The following is a 15,222-nucleotide window of genomic DNA, read 5'->3' on the forward strand; positions in this document are numbered from 1 at the left end:
TTGATCTCTTGTTCATATGACTATCTCGAAACGGCTTGATCAGGATATACTTATTCATACTGTTTAAACATCTGAGTCCGGGGCAAGTGAGAAGGTAGAAATTTCTTATAGGTCCTGCTGCGAGAATCGTGCGACTTATAACCCGGGAAACTCAGTATGTGATTGTGATATCCCGACATTAACTCTAGAGATGGCGCTATAGATCGTCCGATTAAATCCGCGAAATTTCAATCAGGTCTAAATAATTAAAATTATAAGACGTAATTCAGAGTGGAGAATTGAGGGAGAAAAGTACAATGCACAAGGGAAAAGAACAAATTCTTAGTGAGAATAAGCTGTTGATGGGATTTTAAACTTGAGTGTTTGGGTCTGCGATTTGTTAGAATATTTTATGGATTTCCAAATTCTTGTGGAGTAAACATTTTTTCTAGGTGTCAAATTTGGGGGTCGGATTTATTTGACAAGTTACGTTCCTCACTCGACACGATCTCAAGTTCTGTTTGTATCAGCAGTTTTACAGCCTCATGTGCGCAACACGTGTGGTGCCCTTTGTTCATTGTGTTCGCCTGGTTGATGCCCTGGAGTCCCTCCAGGACAAAAACCAGCGACGCAAAATACTCCCCTTTTCTCCTTTTCACATCTCTGTTTTTTCTTTTCCCTTTTCTCAGGGTCTAGTTTGCGTGCGCAACTTTTAGATTAGTGGGGGTTGTTAGACCCAACCCTTGGAAGCTTAAGTTTAGGATAAGTCAGTTCCTGGTCAAGCCTTCTGCTTGCTGTTTCTCTCTCCAATTTGATTAGTTCACAAGTATTTTATTGAGTTTATTTTTAGATCATTTGCAATCTTGAATTTAATAAAATAAAGTGTGTTCAGTGCTCCCTAAATCATCAGTGTCTACGTTATTTCATTTATTCTATGCCACATAAATAATCCTCAATTATTAAATTTAATCTCGATGGAGTGCTCATCAGAGCTTTGGCGGTCAACGTTCCCACACTCAAAACTGGCGCTAAATTCTTGAATGGGGAACTTGCATGCGGCCCAGATTTGAGAAATAACTGTATAATAAATAGTTTAACGCCTATGGAATACTCTCCAATGAAAAATGCATTCTAACTCATTGCAGTTTTTTTTTAACAATCAATCGAAAATTGCATAATTTTGAACCACTTTTTAACGCTCGTGACGTCATCAGGCGGGGACTCCGGGTTCTTATTGCAGCCGCTAGATGACAGCACTGATATTTTTCTCAACGTCAGCCGGTGTCAACAAACAGTAGAGGTTATATTGTTAAATATCACTTCTGCCCAGTAATGGGCGAGAATAACCTGCGGCTTCACACCACAATTTTCGAATATTTTTGCACGCAGGAACTGTTATAAACACTTTATTCGGTGTTGACACAGTTGAGTTCGCACACGATGGTACAAAACAATATTTGTATGGTTGTTTTTTAACTTTTGGACTGTCATTTGACATTTTGGAGTATTTGTGAGTGTTTTAATCAGTTAAGGTTAAATCAGTTTAAATAGGTTTAATCAGTTAGGGTTAGGTAAATTTGATATACCGACGGTAGGAATCTATGATCCGGTAGATGGCGCCACATGCGGAAGTATAGGACCCGCCTGATGACGTCATGACAACTTTTGGAGCATTTGAAAATTTCACTTTTTGAACAATCGATAATTAATTGTTAATAGATTTTTTAAATGTTTTTTCATGAAAAATCTATTATTAGGACCATTAACTATGTAAAAAAAAAATTAAAAAAAATCATGCAAGTTCCCCATTACGCCTCTGGGGCAGGTTGTTTCTCGTGCTTTAGGGTCCCCTGAATGACAGTAAGGCCCTAACATGCGAAAAAACGGCACATGCGGTACTGAGGCATTATCGGTTTGGCCGATATGCAGATACCTCAGTAGGACTCGTGGCGCCCCGCCTCTTCGGGGGTGAAATCGTGTCGGTAACGTGGAGAAACTGGCGTCACTCGGGGGGGCTCCGTTCGTACTTTTGCAAATGTACAAATGATGAACAGTAGAGAAAATGTTCAAACGTTGAGAGCCCCGGTGTGCAGGGATCCAACTGTCGAGACAAAAATGTGGCTGTACTGTTGTGTACAACCCTCGTCTCTCTAGTAACTTCCTAGTAACTCCCTAGTGGCGCTCTGGTCCCACAGTGAGATTGAGAACTGCCGTTAGAAACTAGTACAAATTAACAAACTTAGTAATATTATAAATAATAATATTATAAAAACCTGTAGCATTAACATAACTATTAAGCGGGAGAAACCCTGGCAAATACTCACAATGACCAAGCGCACATTCCCGAAAAAATCCCTCAACAATATTTTACTCCCATAATAAATCGATTCGTTTATCTTAAATTTTCCCAGACACTCCGAAATATTCCAATTCCATCATAAACCCATTTCGTTTACCTCCATCTCTTCCAGACATTTTGAAATCCCAAACCCTATCATAAAACAACAGTTTTACTTTTATAATATTTGTGCCCTAAATGTAAAGGTGCCTCGCGTTCATTTCTTTAATTGTTTAAACACGTAGGCGGTCAACCCAAGACCCTCCAAAACTGTTTCCATAAAACAAGTCTAAATCCCTTGGGAAAACCCCCTTCCCCTTATTTATTTTCGCTAAGTGCTCGAACCTTTCGACCCCTCTCATTCTCCTTAAGATTCACTTCTTCCCCTTCCTAATTACTTCTCTTCCACTTCTCTCACCTAGGCCCAGCGTCTCCGATGACGTAGACTGGGTAGGGGTCGTAGGGGTTGGGCCTGAAGAGGAACAGTTGAGGGCGTGCGACCCCCTCCACCCACGCATTATTACCTGATTGGCTCTCCGCTTTAGTTTAGGGGTGTAACCTAGTCTTAAGCGAATTTTGGATATTAGCATTAGAGAAAAATTATTGTAAGACAGCTCGTTCACTTGTCTCCGATCCTCGAAAGAGCACACGACAAAATTATAACTACAAATATCAAGTAAAGTTTAAAATATTAATCGAGTCTAGTTTCTCCGATTATTTTTCCTTTTCCCGCTTCCTGCGAGCAGAGTGGTTTAGCACTCCACGGGCAACTTACCTGCCCCCTTTCGGAATAAAAATCGACTAGCCAAAAGGCGCAACACAACAGTGGTGACAGCGGTGGGATTATTCAAAACAAATTAATTACATCAACAATTTTTTCGCCGGCTCGCAGAGTTAGCTTTGATCGGGAAGTGTAGTTTCGGACTGGTGACATTCAAAAAACATTTAAGAATAAGCAAGAACAGAACAGTGCAGTGAATCAATAAAATTAATCATTTCTTATTAATGGGACAATCGAAGTGAAAGTGATTGCATCGTATGTGTGACCCCTGATTCTAGTGTTAGCAAACATTAAAGACATTATCTTTATAAATCATAATTTTGTTAAACGCGCTCTTCTCTCATCCCGGTTGTTTGAACACGGTTTTCCCGCGGATGCGTTGGGTAAATACCAGGGAAGGGTGATTTTGATGTCCGTGTAAAGCAAATGCCATCAAATCACCAGCGCCAGGGGTCAAAGTGAACAAGAAATAGAATACGAGGACCAGAAAAAGAAACTGAACGAGACAAGAAGAGCTGTTGGGAAACTCCCGAAAGGCTTGGAGAGAGAGAAGGACTCCAACGCAGAGACAACCGAGACAAGCAGCGGCCAATTCCAAGGGAACTCCAGGACCAGAAAGCTGACCGAAGCCACGAGTACATCATAGCGAAACACATATCCAAAATTCGTAAATACCTTTAAGTTAAAATATTTTTTTTTCCTCTTTCTTTTTATTTATTAATTTTAATAATAGTAATTTAAGAAATAAGAATGCCGCCTATAACTAGACGTGGTAGGAGAGGTAGGCCAAGTAGCACAAAATCAAATAGCACGAGTGGTAGTAATGCCCCCCTTGTTCGCGATCCTTCTCCTGCATTAACAGGAATATCGTTTGGAACTCAAACGCAAGAAATAAACTCGAACGTAGTTGCAAATTCTTCAACTCAAATTACTCCTTTTCGCGAACACTCAATTAACGATAATTCTTCTTTGCATTCTGCCGCGGATTCTATGATTCCCCTGATAGTACAAGAACGAACTTTGACCGCAGTTACTGACGCCCCTTCATATTTGTCGTTGAAACTTGCCGCCGATTTAGTCCCCAAATTCGATGGAAAATCGTGTACTCTCACAAAATTTGTTCGGCAATGTGAACTCGCGAATAATAGTGTCCGTCCTGCTGATCGGGGAAATCTATTATCCCTTATAAAAAACAAAATCGAGGGTCACGCGGAGCAACTCATTACCAATCGGGGTAAACCGACTAATCTCGAAGGCTTAATTAAAACGTTGAAGGGTGCATTTGCGCGTAATTTCAATGTTGATCGTGTCCAAGATGAATTAAAAAATGTACGTCAGGGAGATAATGAAGACGCTGAATTCTTTGGAGCGCGTGTTAGCGAAATATTGAATCGGGGAAAAGAGGCCGCTAAGGAAAAATTTGATGAACATCAAGTTGTTGGGGTAGATTCAATGTTAAATAGGGCTGCAATTAGAGGGTTCATACGCGGATTGCGCAACGTTTTTCATGGGACAGTAATTACGGATCGAAACCCAGAATCCCTCGATGACGCTATTGACAGCGCTGCCCATCTTGAACGCGAAATGGGAAGTGACCGAGGTGCACCTATCAAATCATCTATTCGCGAAGCACGGACATTTACTATTCATAATGACGAAAACTCGTATCAGGGCCCCTATTCACAAAATACGCACACATTCTCTAATCCTCGTCGTCCTCAGGCATTCCCCAAACCTCACAGCACACCGGCATTTCCAAACACCCGCGACTCCCAAGGATTCAACGATTATCGCGTTTGTTACAATTGCCAACAACAAGGCCATATCGCGATTAGATGTCCCCAGCGAGCGAAGGCCAAGTGCGAGTGGTGCCAGAAGTTGGGTCACGATGAAAGCGTATGTAGGTCTAAATTGGGGGGAAGACCGCGTTTCAATCCTCACTATAACCCCTATAGTAGACCAGAGCAGACCGCTCCTTTAAACTCCAAAGGGGGCCTGCGCCCAGGCACGAGCCAGGTAAAACCCCTTATTGCCCACGCCAATACCACCGTTTCTGCTACACATCCCGAATAAGAGATCCCTCCGAATTACCCGTTGTTAGCCTCGAAAGTGTGTATTTCAGTGACGGTCGCGCTTATCTTCTAATTGATACAGGCTCTCAGTTAAATTTAATAAAAAGGAGCGCTTTAGGGACTTTATTAAATATCAATTGTTCCATTGTTTACGGTCTTACCGGGATTGGTTCAGGGATGATTAATACACTCGGCGAAATCACTTTGATAATTAACAATTTGCATACCCAATTTCAAGTCGTTTCTGATGATTTCCCTATTGATCAAGCCGGTATTCTCGGAATTTCATTTCTCAATAAACATAAAGCTAACCTAAAATTCGGCGATGAAATCCCCGGACATTTACAATTAGGAAATAACTCCGTTGCCTTTTGTCCACACGCAACATTCCGCTTGCCTCCCCGTTCAAAAACCCTTATCACGATACCAATTAAAAACAAAGAGAAAGAAATGGGATATATCGCAAGTATTGACGCTGGCCCCGGAATATTTTTAGGAGAATCTTTAGTTTCAGTTAAAGACGGTACTGCTAAATTGTTTATGATAAACAGTAATATTACCCCTGTAAGCGTCACTCTTCCTCCCATTGAGCTAGAAGATTTTCAGGTAATTCCACCGGCTCCTCGCTCAGCCCGAACCGCGAATCCTGAATCAGAAAAACCTAAAGCTAACGCTGCTAGATTCGTCAAGTTAACGGAGAGTCTCAAATTACATAATTTAAACGATGCGGAAAAAACAAGCATTCTGGCCGATATTCAATTGTTCCCTTATCAGTTTACCTTGCCGGGAGATAAATTGGGGTCCACAAACGCGGCTCAACATAAAATAATCACGACAGACGAAATACCTATAAACACAAAACAGTATCGATTCCCTCAGGTCCATAAACAAGAAATCCAAAAACAAGTAAACGACCTTTTGGAAAAAAACATAATTAAACCCTCCAATTCCCCTTACAACTCCCCTGTTTGGATTGTGCCAAAAAAGGCCGATTCCTCCGGGCAAGCGCGATGGCGAATGGTTATAGATTATCGCGGGCTCAATGAGAAAACGGTTAGCGACTCATATCCGCTTCCTAACATCACTGACATTTTAGACCAATTGGGGGGGGCAAAGTATTTCTCGACACTCGACCTGGCTTCGGGATTTCACCAGGTCCCCATGGCTCCAGAAGCCCAGGCAAAAACAGCTTTTTCCACACCTCATGGTCATTATGAGTTCCGGAAAATGCCCTTCGGTCTGAAAAACGCCCCCGCGACGTTTCAAAGGCTCATGGACCAAGTCCTTTCGGGGTTACAAGGGATTGAACTGTTCGTGTATATGGATGATATAGTCATATACGCCAGCTCTCTCGAAGAACACTCGAAAAAGCTGAGAACGTTGTTGGGACGGTTACAGAGCGCAGGTCTGACTCTTCAACCGGACAAATGTCATTTTCTTGACCATGAAGTGGCATATCTCGGGCACGTAATCACAAAGGACGGTGTTAAACCCGATCCTATAAAAACTAAAGCCGTGAGAGAATTCCCAGTACCCAAGACCAAAAAACAAATAAAACAGTTTCTCGGGTTGATTGGTTACTATCGTAGATTCATCCCTGATTTCGCAAAAATTGCAAAACCACTAACCCACTTGACCAAACTGACCACCCCATTCTTCTGGACTACACCAGCTCAATCCTCTTTCGAAACCCTCAGAGATATCATATGTTCACAACCCCTCCTACAGTACCCCAACTTTTCACAACCTTTCCTTGTTACTACAGATGCCTCCAATTACGCCATTGGGGCTGTACTCAGCCAGGGCATTATTGGAAAAGATCTTCCAATCGCGTACGCGTCTAGAACCCTCAGTGATACAGAATTTAATTATTCTACTACTGAGAAGGAGTTATTAGCCATTCTATTCGCAGTAGAACACTTCCGTCCTTATCTCTATGGCAATCGCTTCACTCTTATCACAGATCACCGCCCCCTCGTTTGGTTACACAATGCTAAGGACCCCACTTCTAAATTGATGAGGTGGCGAATTAGATTAAACGAGTATGATTACTCTATTGTGTACAAACCAGGAAAAATAAATTCTAACGCAGATGCTCTTTCTCGGAACCCCGTAGATCCTGACCTACCCCCTGCTATGATTTCCACCACTCAATTAATAAACGAATCTAATCTAAAAAAAATCTTATGTCTAAGGAATTTAAAAAGGGTGCCCGTCTACGTTGACAAAACACCAGTTCTAAATTCACAAATAGACAAGGATAAAAAAGCCCGATTTAATGACTATTCAAACGAAATGATGATCGGTACTGTTTTCCTGGCGCGCGGGAAAGCAGTACATGATAGAGTTAATGAGGTCATAGACAGAGAACTTAAATCTAACGAGAATGACTCGAATACGACAATTAGATCAATAGAAATTACAGACGAGACGCCTTTGAGTCCCACGAGTCTGAACTCAGGACCGAAGGAACCACATCCCCAAGCGTGTAGTACCCATGAGACTAAAAAACGCCAGGGAAGTGTAGCACCCTCGGGTTCCGAAGGAGACCTGTCTCCCGGATACGAGGAAGGGGGATCGTACAAATCCATAGAGAAAGGAAACACACACACCCTTCGCGGACACATACCGAGTGACCCCCGTGATAAGCTTGAAACAGCCACGGGGTGGCGGTCATGGTCCCAAGGGTTGTTCAACTTGGTAAAAGGCGTCACCGGTGTAGTGTCTACCCTAGTCGTTAGTGGGAGTATGCCGAGAACCAAGGCACCCGCGGACCAGGAAAGTGCCTGCAGCCGGTACCCTGGTGAAAGAAAAAGATTAATAGAGAATGACGAAACAAAAAAATGTGTGCGACCCCCCATAGGTATGACCTCTACAATGATAGATTCTGACGATGACAACTGTAAAAATGGAAATAGCCAAGCAAAATCAATGAAAATATTAACGGTAGACGTTCTGCCTCCTGTTCCCGCCATCCAATACACTAAAGACCATTTGTACCTCCGTAAAGAGCATCTTGCACATTTCATTCCCCTTGATTGTAATATTAAATCAGACGTTGGCCTTGGGCTCTTGACACGAAGAAAATTTTCAATTGAACAACTCAAGACGTGTCAATTCAATCTCGGAAACGCTGTGACCTTCCCCAATGACCCTCAATATACTTTCCATCTTATCGTGAAATGTACTTCCGATGATGAAACTAGCATCCCCCACTTGAAATCTGCTTTAGAATCACTAAAACACCTCATGGAAAACCTGAAAATTAAAACTGTTTGCATCCCTAAAACTAACACTGATTTAACCCCTATCGATTGGTCAACTGTAGAAAACCTTCTAAAAGAGGTCTTCTCTGACCCAAGATATACTATAATCATTTGCACCAGTGAAGTCAAAACCCCTCCAAATACCGAACGAAACGCGATAATTGAGGAATATCACGAATCTGTTGTTGGAGGCCATCAAGGCGTCCACAAATTATATAACCGTTTGCGCGAAGATTTTTATTGGCCTAAAATGCGAGAACACATTGCTGATTTTATTCGCAGCTGCCCTACCTGCCAAAGATTTAAAATCCGCTCCACCAAAACACATCAACCCATGAAAATAACCGATACCCCCAAGACCGCTTTCGAAAAAGTTCAAATGGACATAGTAGGACCGCTCCCAGAGACCCCAAAAGGCAACAAATACTTATTGACGATACAAGATAATTTGACAAAGTATTCTGTTGCCATTCCCTTACCTAGTACAGGGGCACCTGTTGTAGCCGTTGCCTTTGCCGAGCATTTTATCTGCCAATTCGGGTGTCCGCGAACTATTCAAACCGATCAAGGATCGAATTTTATGAGCAACATAATGAAAACGTTTTGTAAAATCTTCAAAATCCAAAAAATATCCTCCACTGCGTATCGTCCACAATCTCAAGGTTCTATCGAACGAGCTCATCGGGTTTTTGTAGAGTATCTCAAGCAATATTGCACTAAAAACGACTGGGACGATTGGATCAGATTTGGAATGTTCTCCTACAATACTTCGGTCCATGCAAGCACTAAATTCACCCCCCATGAACTCGTTTTCGGTGTCAAAGCAGTGATTCCTTCTGAATTCGCACAGCAACGGGTGGAACGCACTTTCGTGGACCATCTTGACAATTTGCTCCAAAAAATTATTACCACTCAAGCTACTGCCGTTGAAAATTTGAAAACCGCAAAAGAGAAAAGTAAAGAATATTATGATAAGAGAGCCAATCCGCGCGACTTCCAAATAGATGACCTCGTGTATGTAATGAAAGAACCCCGAAACGAGAAATTCGATCCTCATTGGATGGGCCCCTATAAAATTATCAGATTGCATGCTGATTGCAATGCCGAAATTGCCTTAGACAATAGAAAAACTAAAATAGTTCACACCAACAAGCTTAAACCTGCCTGTATTAGATTAGATGATTAAGATTAGCGATAAAAACAAATTTCTTTGTAGTGACATTATCACATAGGGCTCACTCAAGATTGAAACCGTTTAATGTAACTCATAGTATGTAAGTAAAATAAGAATGTAACTAACGTGGGACGTAAAGGATCAGGCCATAAATCAATATCAAACTTTCCACAAACAAAAATTTAGATTTAAAATTTCTTCTCTAGCTGTATATATCTATAGATTAATATTAATAAAGGATTGATAAAAGATGTTTCCATTGGAAACACTTTTTAAATAAGGGGGGAGGTGTTGTGTACAACCCTCGTCTCTCTAGTAACTTCCTAGTAACTCCCTAGTGGCGCTCTGGTCCCACAGTGAGATTGAGAACTGCCGTTAGAAACTAGTACAAATTAACAAACTTAGTAATATTATAAATAATAATATTATAAAAACCTGTAGCATTAACATAACTATTAAGCGGGAGAAACCCTGGCAAATACTCACAATGACCAAGCGCACATTCCCGAAAAAATCCCTCAACAATATTTTACTCCCATAATAAATCGATTCGTTTATCTTAAATTTTCCCAGACACTCCGAAATATTCCAATTCCATCATAAACCCATTTCGTTTACCTCCATCTCTTCCAGACATTTTGAAATCCCAAACCCTATCATAAAACAACAGTTTTACTTTTATAATATTTGTGCCCTAAATGTAAAGGTGCCTCGCGTTCATTTCTTTAATTGTTTAAACACGTAGGCGGTCAACCCAAGACCCTCCAAAACTGTTTCCATAAAACAAGTCTAAATCCCTTGGGAAAACCCCCTTCCCCTTATTTATTTTCGCTAAGTGCTCGAACCTTTCGACCCCTCTCATTCTCCTTAAGATTCACTTCTTCCCCTTCCTAATTACTTCTCTTCCACTTCTCTCACCTAGGCCCAGCGTCTCCGATGACGTAGACTGGGTAGGGGTCGTAGGGGTTGGGCCTGAAGAGGAACAGTTGAGGGCGTGCGACCCCCTCCACCCACGCATTATTATCTGATTGGCTCTCCGCTTTAGTTTAGGGGTGTAACCTAGTCTTAAGCGAATTTTGGATATTAGCATTAGAGAAAAATTATTGTAAGACAGCTCGTTCACTTGTCTCCGATCCTCGAAAGAGCACACGACAAAATTATAACTACAAATATCAAGTAAAGTTTAAAATATTAATCGAGTCTAGTTTCTCCGATTATTTTTCCTTTTCCCGCTTCCTGCGAGCAGAGTGGTTTAGCACTCCACGGGCAACTTACCTGCCCCCTTTCGGAATAAAAATCGACTAGCCAAAAGGCGCAACACAACAGTACATGTGGACCCAGCGCCACATGTACAGCTTACCTTTTTGTCCACATGTACAGCCACATTTTTGTCTCGACAGTTGGATCCCTGCACACCGGGGCTCTCAACGTTTGAAAATTTTCTCTACTGTTCATCATTTGTACATTTGCAAAAGTACGAACGGAGCCCCCCCCGTCACTCAAACCCCCAGATCTGAGCCTCTACTTTGGTCTATCCTCTTTGGTGCCACGCTTTGAAATAGATAATTTCCGGGTTGATGGATGATGCCCTCTTTTATCTTCTGGAGGAATCCCATTTGAAATTTGCGGTTTCTTTGCTACAACCGTAGCAATGAATGTGTTTGAAATATCAAAAATGTTTTGAAAACAAGTTTTACAAATTGGGACTGTTTCACCCTTGACAGAGCCTGAATATTTCAGAGAGATATTATTTGTTTATTTAACAAAGAAAAAAATAAATAACGGGTTTATTTGTTTCGTCATCGACATTTTTCGGCAAGTCTTTGGCATTTGTGGAGTTACAAATCTGCTTTCTCACACTCTTTGTTATACAGTCATCTTTTGATTCTTCCGTGGCAGTCCCTTGTCGCTTAATTTTAGCTAAAAGAGAACAAAATTTATTGACGTAGATTGTCTCTGAAAAAAAATCATTTTTCATGGCCATTACCAACTGAATGAGGAATACCTCTACGTTCTTTTGCACGTGTTTTGCTAGGCGGTGCTGATAATTTGTTACAATATTTCTCCTTACGGAACTCGGTCTCGCTGTCACTGTCACCGATATCATCTGTCAGTTGCGATTAAAAAATTACAAGTAATCTGAATTTCTTTGGAATCGACGCATAAATTTAACCAACTATCAAGGTATTAAGCCCTCCATTGGCAAACAAAATTTCTCAATTTCAAATAAATTCCTTTACTCTCAGGATTGATTTTTCATTTTTACAACAAATCAAATATTTAAAATCATAACATTCAGAAATAATCAATTTTATAATTGAGTGAATAATCTGCAAATAAAAAATGGAATCATTGAAGTAAATTAAAATAACTTACCTCTCAAAGTTTTGACTTTAGGTTCCTTTGTCTTCATTTTCTTATGCATTTTCACCGCAACGACGTTTGCACTCGGGCAATATATGTACATACAACTGACCTCCCGCCGTGAGGAGGGATATTATATAGGAATGAAATCATTCGTAACACATAATGTTATTGGTCCTCGGGTGTGGGTGGTCTTGTACGCAACGGACAGGGGTAGTAGAATTTTGTCATAGTTATAGGGGATTTGCAATTTTTCACGTAAATTATTGAGTGTCGATTGTTTTATCCCCACGTAATATTCCTAGTAGAGAACAGAAAAACCTCGATAGAGCGGATATTCCCTCTCCTCCTTTTTGGCGCTGACTCTATTTATTTTGCAAACATTGCCCGTTTTTTATGGCGGGTTATAATTCGTGATTGATGATAATATTTTATTACCATCAACCAGATTAGTAGATCTCATTGAGTGGGAGATAAACCGATTGAACTACTGTCCCGGAATTCCTAACGAATTATTGTTGATTTGTTTGAGTAAATTGTCAAGTGCTGGATTTGAACCAGGTCTGTTTCGAGCGGCTTGTTTTCAGAGGCAAGCACGCAACGAACTACGCCAAGAATCGCTTTAAGTTGATTTCAAACAATGAAGCAAGTCGTGTAAAAATAGTAAGATAAGTCAACTTATCCTTTCCCAGCAACTCAAACTCGAAGGATATATCAACTTATCTTCATTTGCGCTGTCATAATTTCACTTATCCTCCTCATTTTTGTTCGATACTGGCACCAAAAATTAATTTTCAGCTAAATCCTTTTGTGAGGACCTCCGGAACAATGTTATGCTTCAATTTAAACAAAAAACCCATTTTCAAAAAAAATGCACTTATCCTAGGTTACCACTTCGCTACAGAATTATAATTCATGAAATGTAATTTTCGATTTTTAAACGGGAAGATACCATTTTGAATCCGCAAATTGTGAATTACTATTCCGGCAATTTTAATGTGAAGAAAAGTGAATTACGCGTTTTGAGACGTAAAATACAACTTCGTTATTTACGGTTTTTTTCCCGTAATTTACGAAACCTCACTGACCCAAAATTCTTGATTGGTATTAGGAGTGTGAATAAGTCGTTCCCGTTTTTTTTCAAATTTTGAGCCTTTATTTTGAAAAAATGGTTACAAATGAATTATTGAAAGTATTGGCCATCGTCTTCTTGCGTTTGACACGAATCTTCATCAAGCAAAGTCGCCAATTCTTGATCTTCAAAGATTTGCGGCCGCCCGGAACGCTTCTTGTCTTCCACGTCGAAATCACCACTTTCGAAGCGTCGAAACCATCCGCGAACACTTGAATCATCGACACAACCTTCTCCATAAGCTTCCTGAAGCAATCGATGCGCCTCGGCAGCAGATTTCTTCAAATTGAACCAATAAAGTGAAACTTCCCGCAAAGGACGTCGACTCGGCTCAAATTTCGACATTTTCACGATATCAAAAATTTATGATGCGAAAAAATTTCAACTAATGTGTTAGTGTGGAATTGTTGACAGATGAATAAGCTTTGATTATGACATATGTAACCATTGAATACTTGCACAGTATTGGTGGCGGCATCTCTTACAAAAAACGGGAAAGACTTATTCACACACCTAATAAAATTGTAAATGCAATTCATTTAAAAAAACTTGTTTTAGTAGTACCAACTCCTTAGATTTCTAACGATTCTGAATTATTTTCGTTTAACTCTTAAGGACATAGAAAAAAATTCAAAGCCATTTTGAAAATATTAAACCCTCTGCACATTTCAGATTACTCCGAATCGTTACAATTCTAGAATACGAGCGGTAAATTCGATAACCGCAAAGATAATAAAAACCTAAAAATAGAATCGAATAGAATAGAATAGAATCGTAAAAAGATGAAAAAGATTAAAAAAATAAAAAATCACAAAAAATTGTCAAAACAGTTAAAAAATAGTTTTATGTTTTTCAATGCTCTTTATTTTTACTAAGTTCATGCATTTTCCCGTGTTATCCAGCAACATTTACGAATTTCGACGATTTCCAAAGAAGTTGGCCAACGTACACTGAAAAAAGTTCTAGCTTTTAGTAAATGTTTTTATAATAAAATCGATTTCAATCAATCCAAGTTTATGATGAAAAGATTTTTAGTTAAGGATAGAAACGTTTTCGCGACGACGTAGAAGCCCTCTATTTAACTGATTCTTCAATTTTCATTGCGACTTATCTCGAGTTCTATTAAATGCGAAAAAACAATGTTCTTCATATTATACAGGGTGTCCCAGAATTGCACGTCCAAACTTTAAACTTAAGTTGGGGGTGAAATTCTGGATCGAAAAGTCCTGAGCGACTTTTTGATCAGATGCACCCTCTTCAAGGTATTGAGGGCTGAAGTTGGACGAATCAGGGGCGTGGAATACCCAGTCGCACGTCGGTGAGAAAAACATGCGAGTGTAGTGGTGTCCCCACCATACCGTACTACTCCCCTGCAGCGGCAGAAAGAGATGACTGATGGCGGATGGCAAGAGGAAGGGGAGGGGAAATAAAAAAAATGAACACCCGCCCGCTACATAATAGTAGATTATGACATGAGGACGATAGGTGGAGGATTGTGAGAAGTGTGAAGTTTGCAGCACGAGGCGTGACAAGTCGCAGTCGAGGCGAGCCGGAGGCTTCGCCCCCCCCCCCCAGGGAAAAACAGAAATAGACTTAATTAAAAAAAAATTATTCTTTAGAAAAATACATAAACAATATCAACTAAAGAAAACGAATCTTAACGTTTTGCTTAGGTTCTATTGTCCATGGTTGTGTTCATCGAAAGAAGAAATCATACGATTGCAAAATTTATTCACCAAAAAACATTTTATAATTTGTATCAATTTAATTTTATAAAATTTTATAATATTAAAGCATTATTAATCTTTTAGTATTTCGATTAAGGTTCGTTTTCTTTAATTTATCTTGTTTATGTATTTTTCCAAAGAATAATTTTTTTTAAATTAAGCCTATTTCTGTTTTTCACTTTTCATGTTAATCGAAATACCAAAAGATTAATAAGTGCTTTAATATTATAAAATTTTATAAAATTAAATTGATACAAATTATAAAATGTTTTTTGGTGAATAAATTTTGCAATCGTATGATTTCTTCTTTCGATGAACACAACCATGGACAATAGAACCTAAGCAAAACGTTAAGATTCGTTTTCTTTAGTTGATATTGTTTATGTATT

The 15,222-nt window shown here is 39.8% G+C and overlaps 1 protein-coding gene across 2 annotated transcripts; it reads right to left on the reverse strand.

Moving 5' to 3' along the window:
- Positions 1-11,313: 11,313 nt before the first annotated feature.
- Positions 11,314-12,338, reverse strand: LOC135169827 (uncharacterized). 2 transcript variants are annotated; one of them, XM_064135165.1, is made up of 3 exons: positions 11,987-12,338; positions 11,598-11,717; positions 11,314-11,530 (listed from the first exon to the last, which is right to left on the reverse strand). In XM_064135165.1, exons 1-3 carry the CDS (start codon positions 12,075-12,077, stop codon positions 11,370-11,372), a joined length of 372 nt encoding a protein of 123 aa, XP_063991235.1. In that variant the 5' UTR covers positions 12,078-12,338; the 3' UTR covers positions 11,314-11,369. The 2 variants fall into 2 exon arrangements, with proteins under 2 accessions (XP_063991235.1, XP_063991236.1); XM_064135166.1 differs by having other exon boundaries at positions 11,323-11,530; positions 11,616-11,717; positions 11,987-12,262.
- Between the last annotated feature and the right edge of the window lie 2,884 nt (positions 12,339-15,222).

The sequence above is a fragment of the Diachasmimorpha longicaudata genome, chromosome 15, assembly GCF_034640455.1.
Source record: "Diachasmimorpha longicaudata isolate KC_UGA_2023 chromosome 15, iyDiaLong2, whole genome shotgun sequence".
In the NCBI taxonomy this organism is placed as follows: Eukaryota; Metazoa; Arthropoda; class Insecta; order Hymenoptera; family Braconidae; genus Diachasmimorpha; species Diachasmimorpha longicaudata.

Excerpts from the sequence above, each read along its gene's own strand:
- LOC135169827 (XM_064135165.1), bottom strand. The coding sequence starts at position 12,077 with ATGTACATATATTGCCCGAGTGCAAACGTCGTTGCGGTGAAAATGCAT. Across the intron at positions 11,718-11,986 it reads TAAAGTCAAAACTTTGAGAG|ATGATATCGGTGACAGTGAC; the intron begins GTAAGTTATTTT and ends CGCAACTGACAG. Across the intron at positions 11,531-11,597 it reads AGGTATTCCTCATTCAGTTG|CTAAAATTAAGCGACAAGGG; the intron begins GTAATGGCCATG and ends GTTCTCTTTTAG.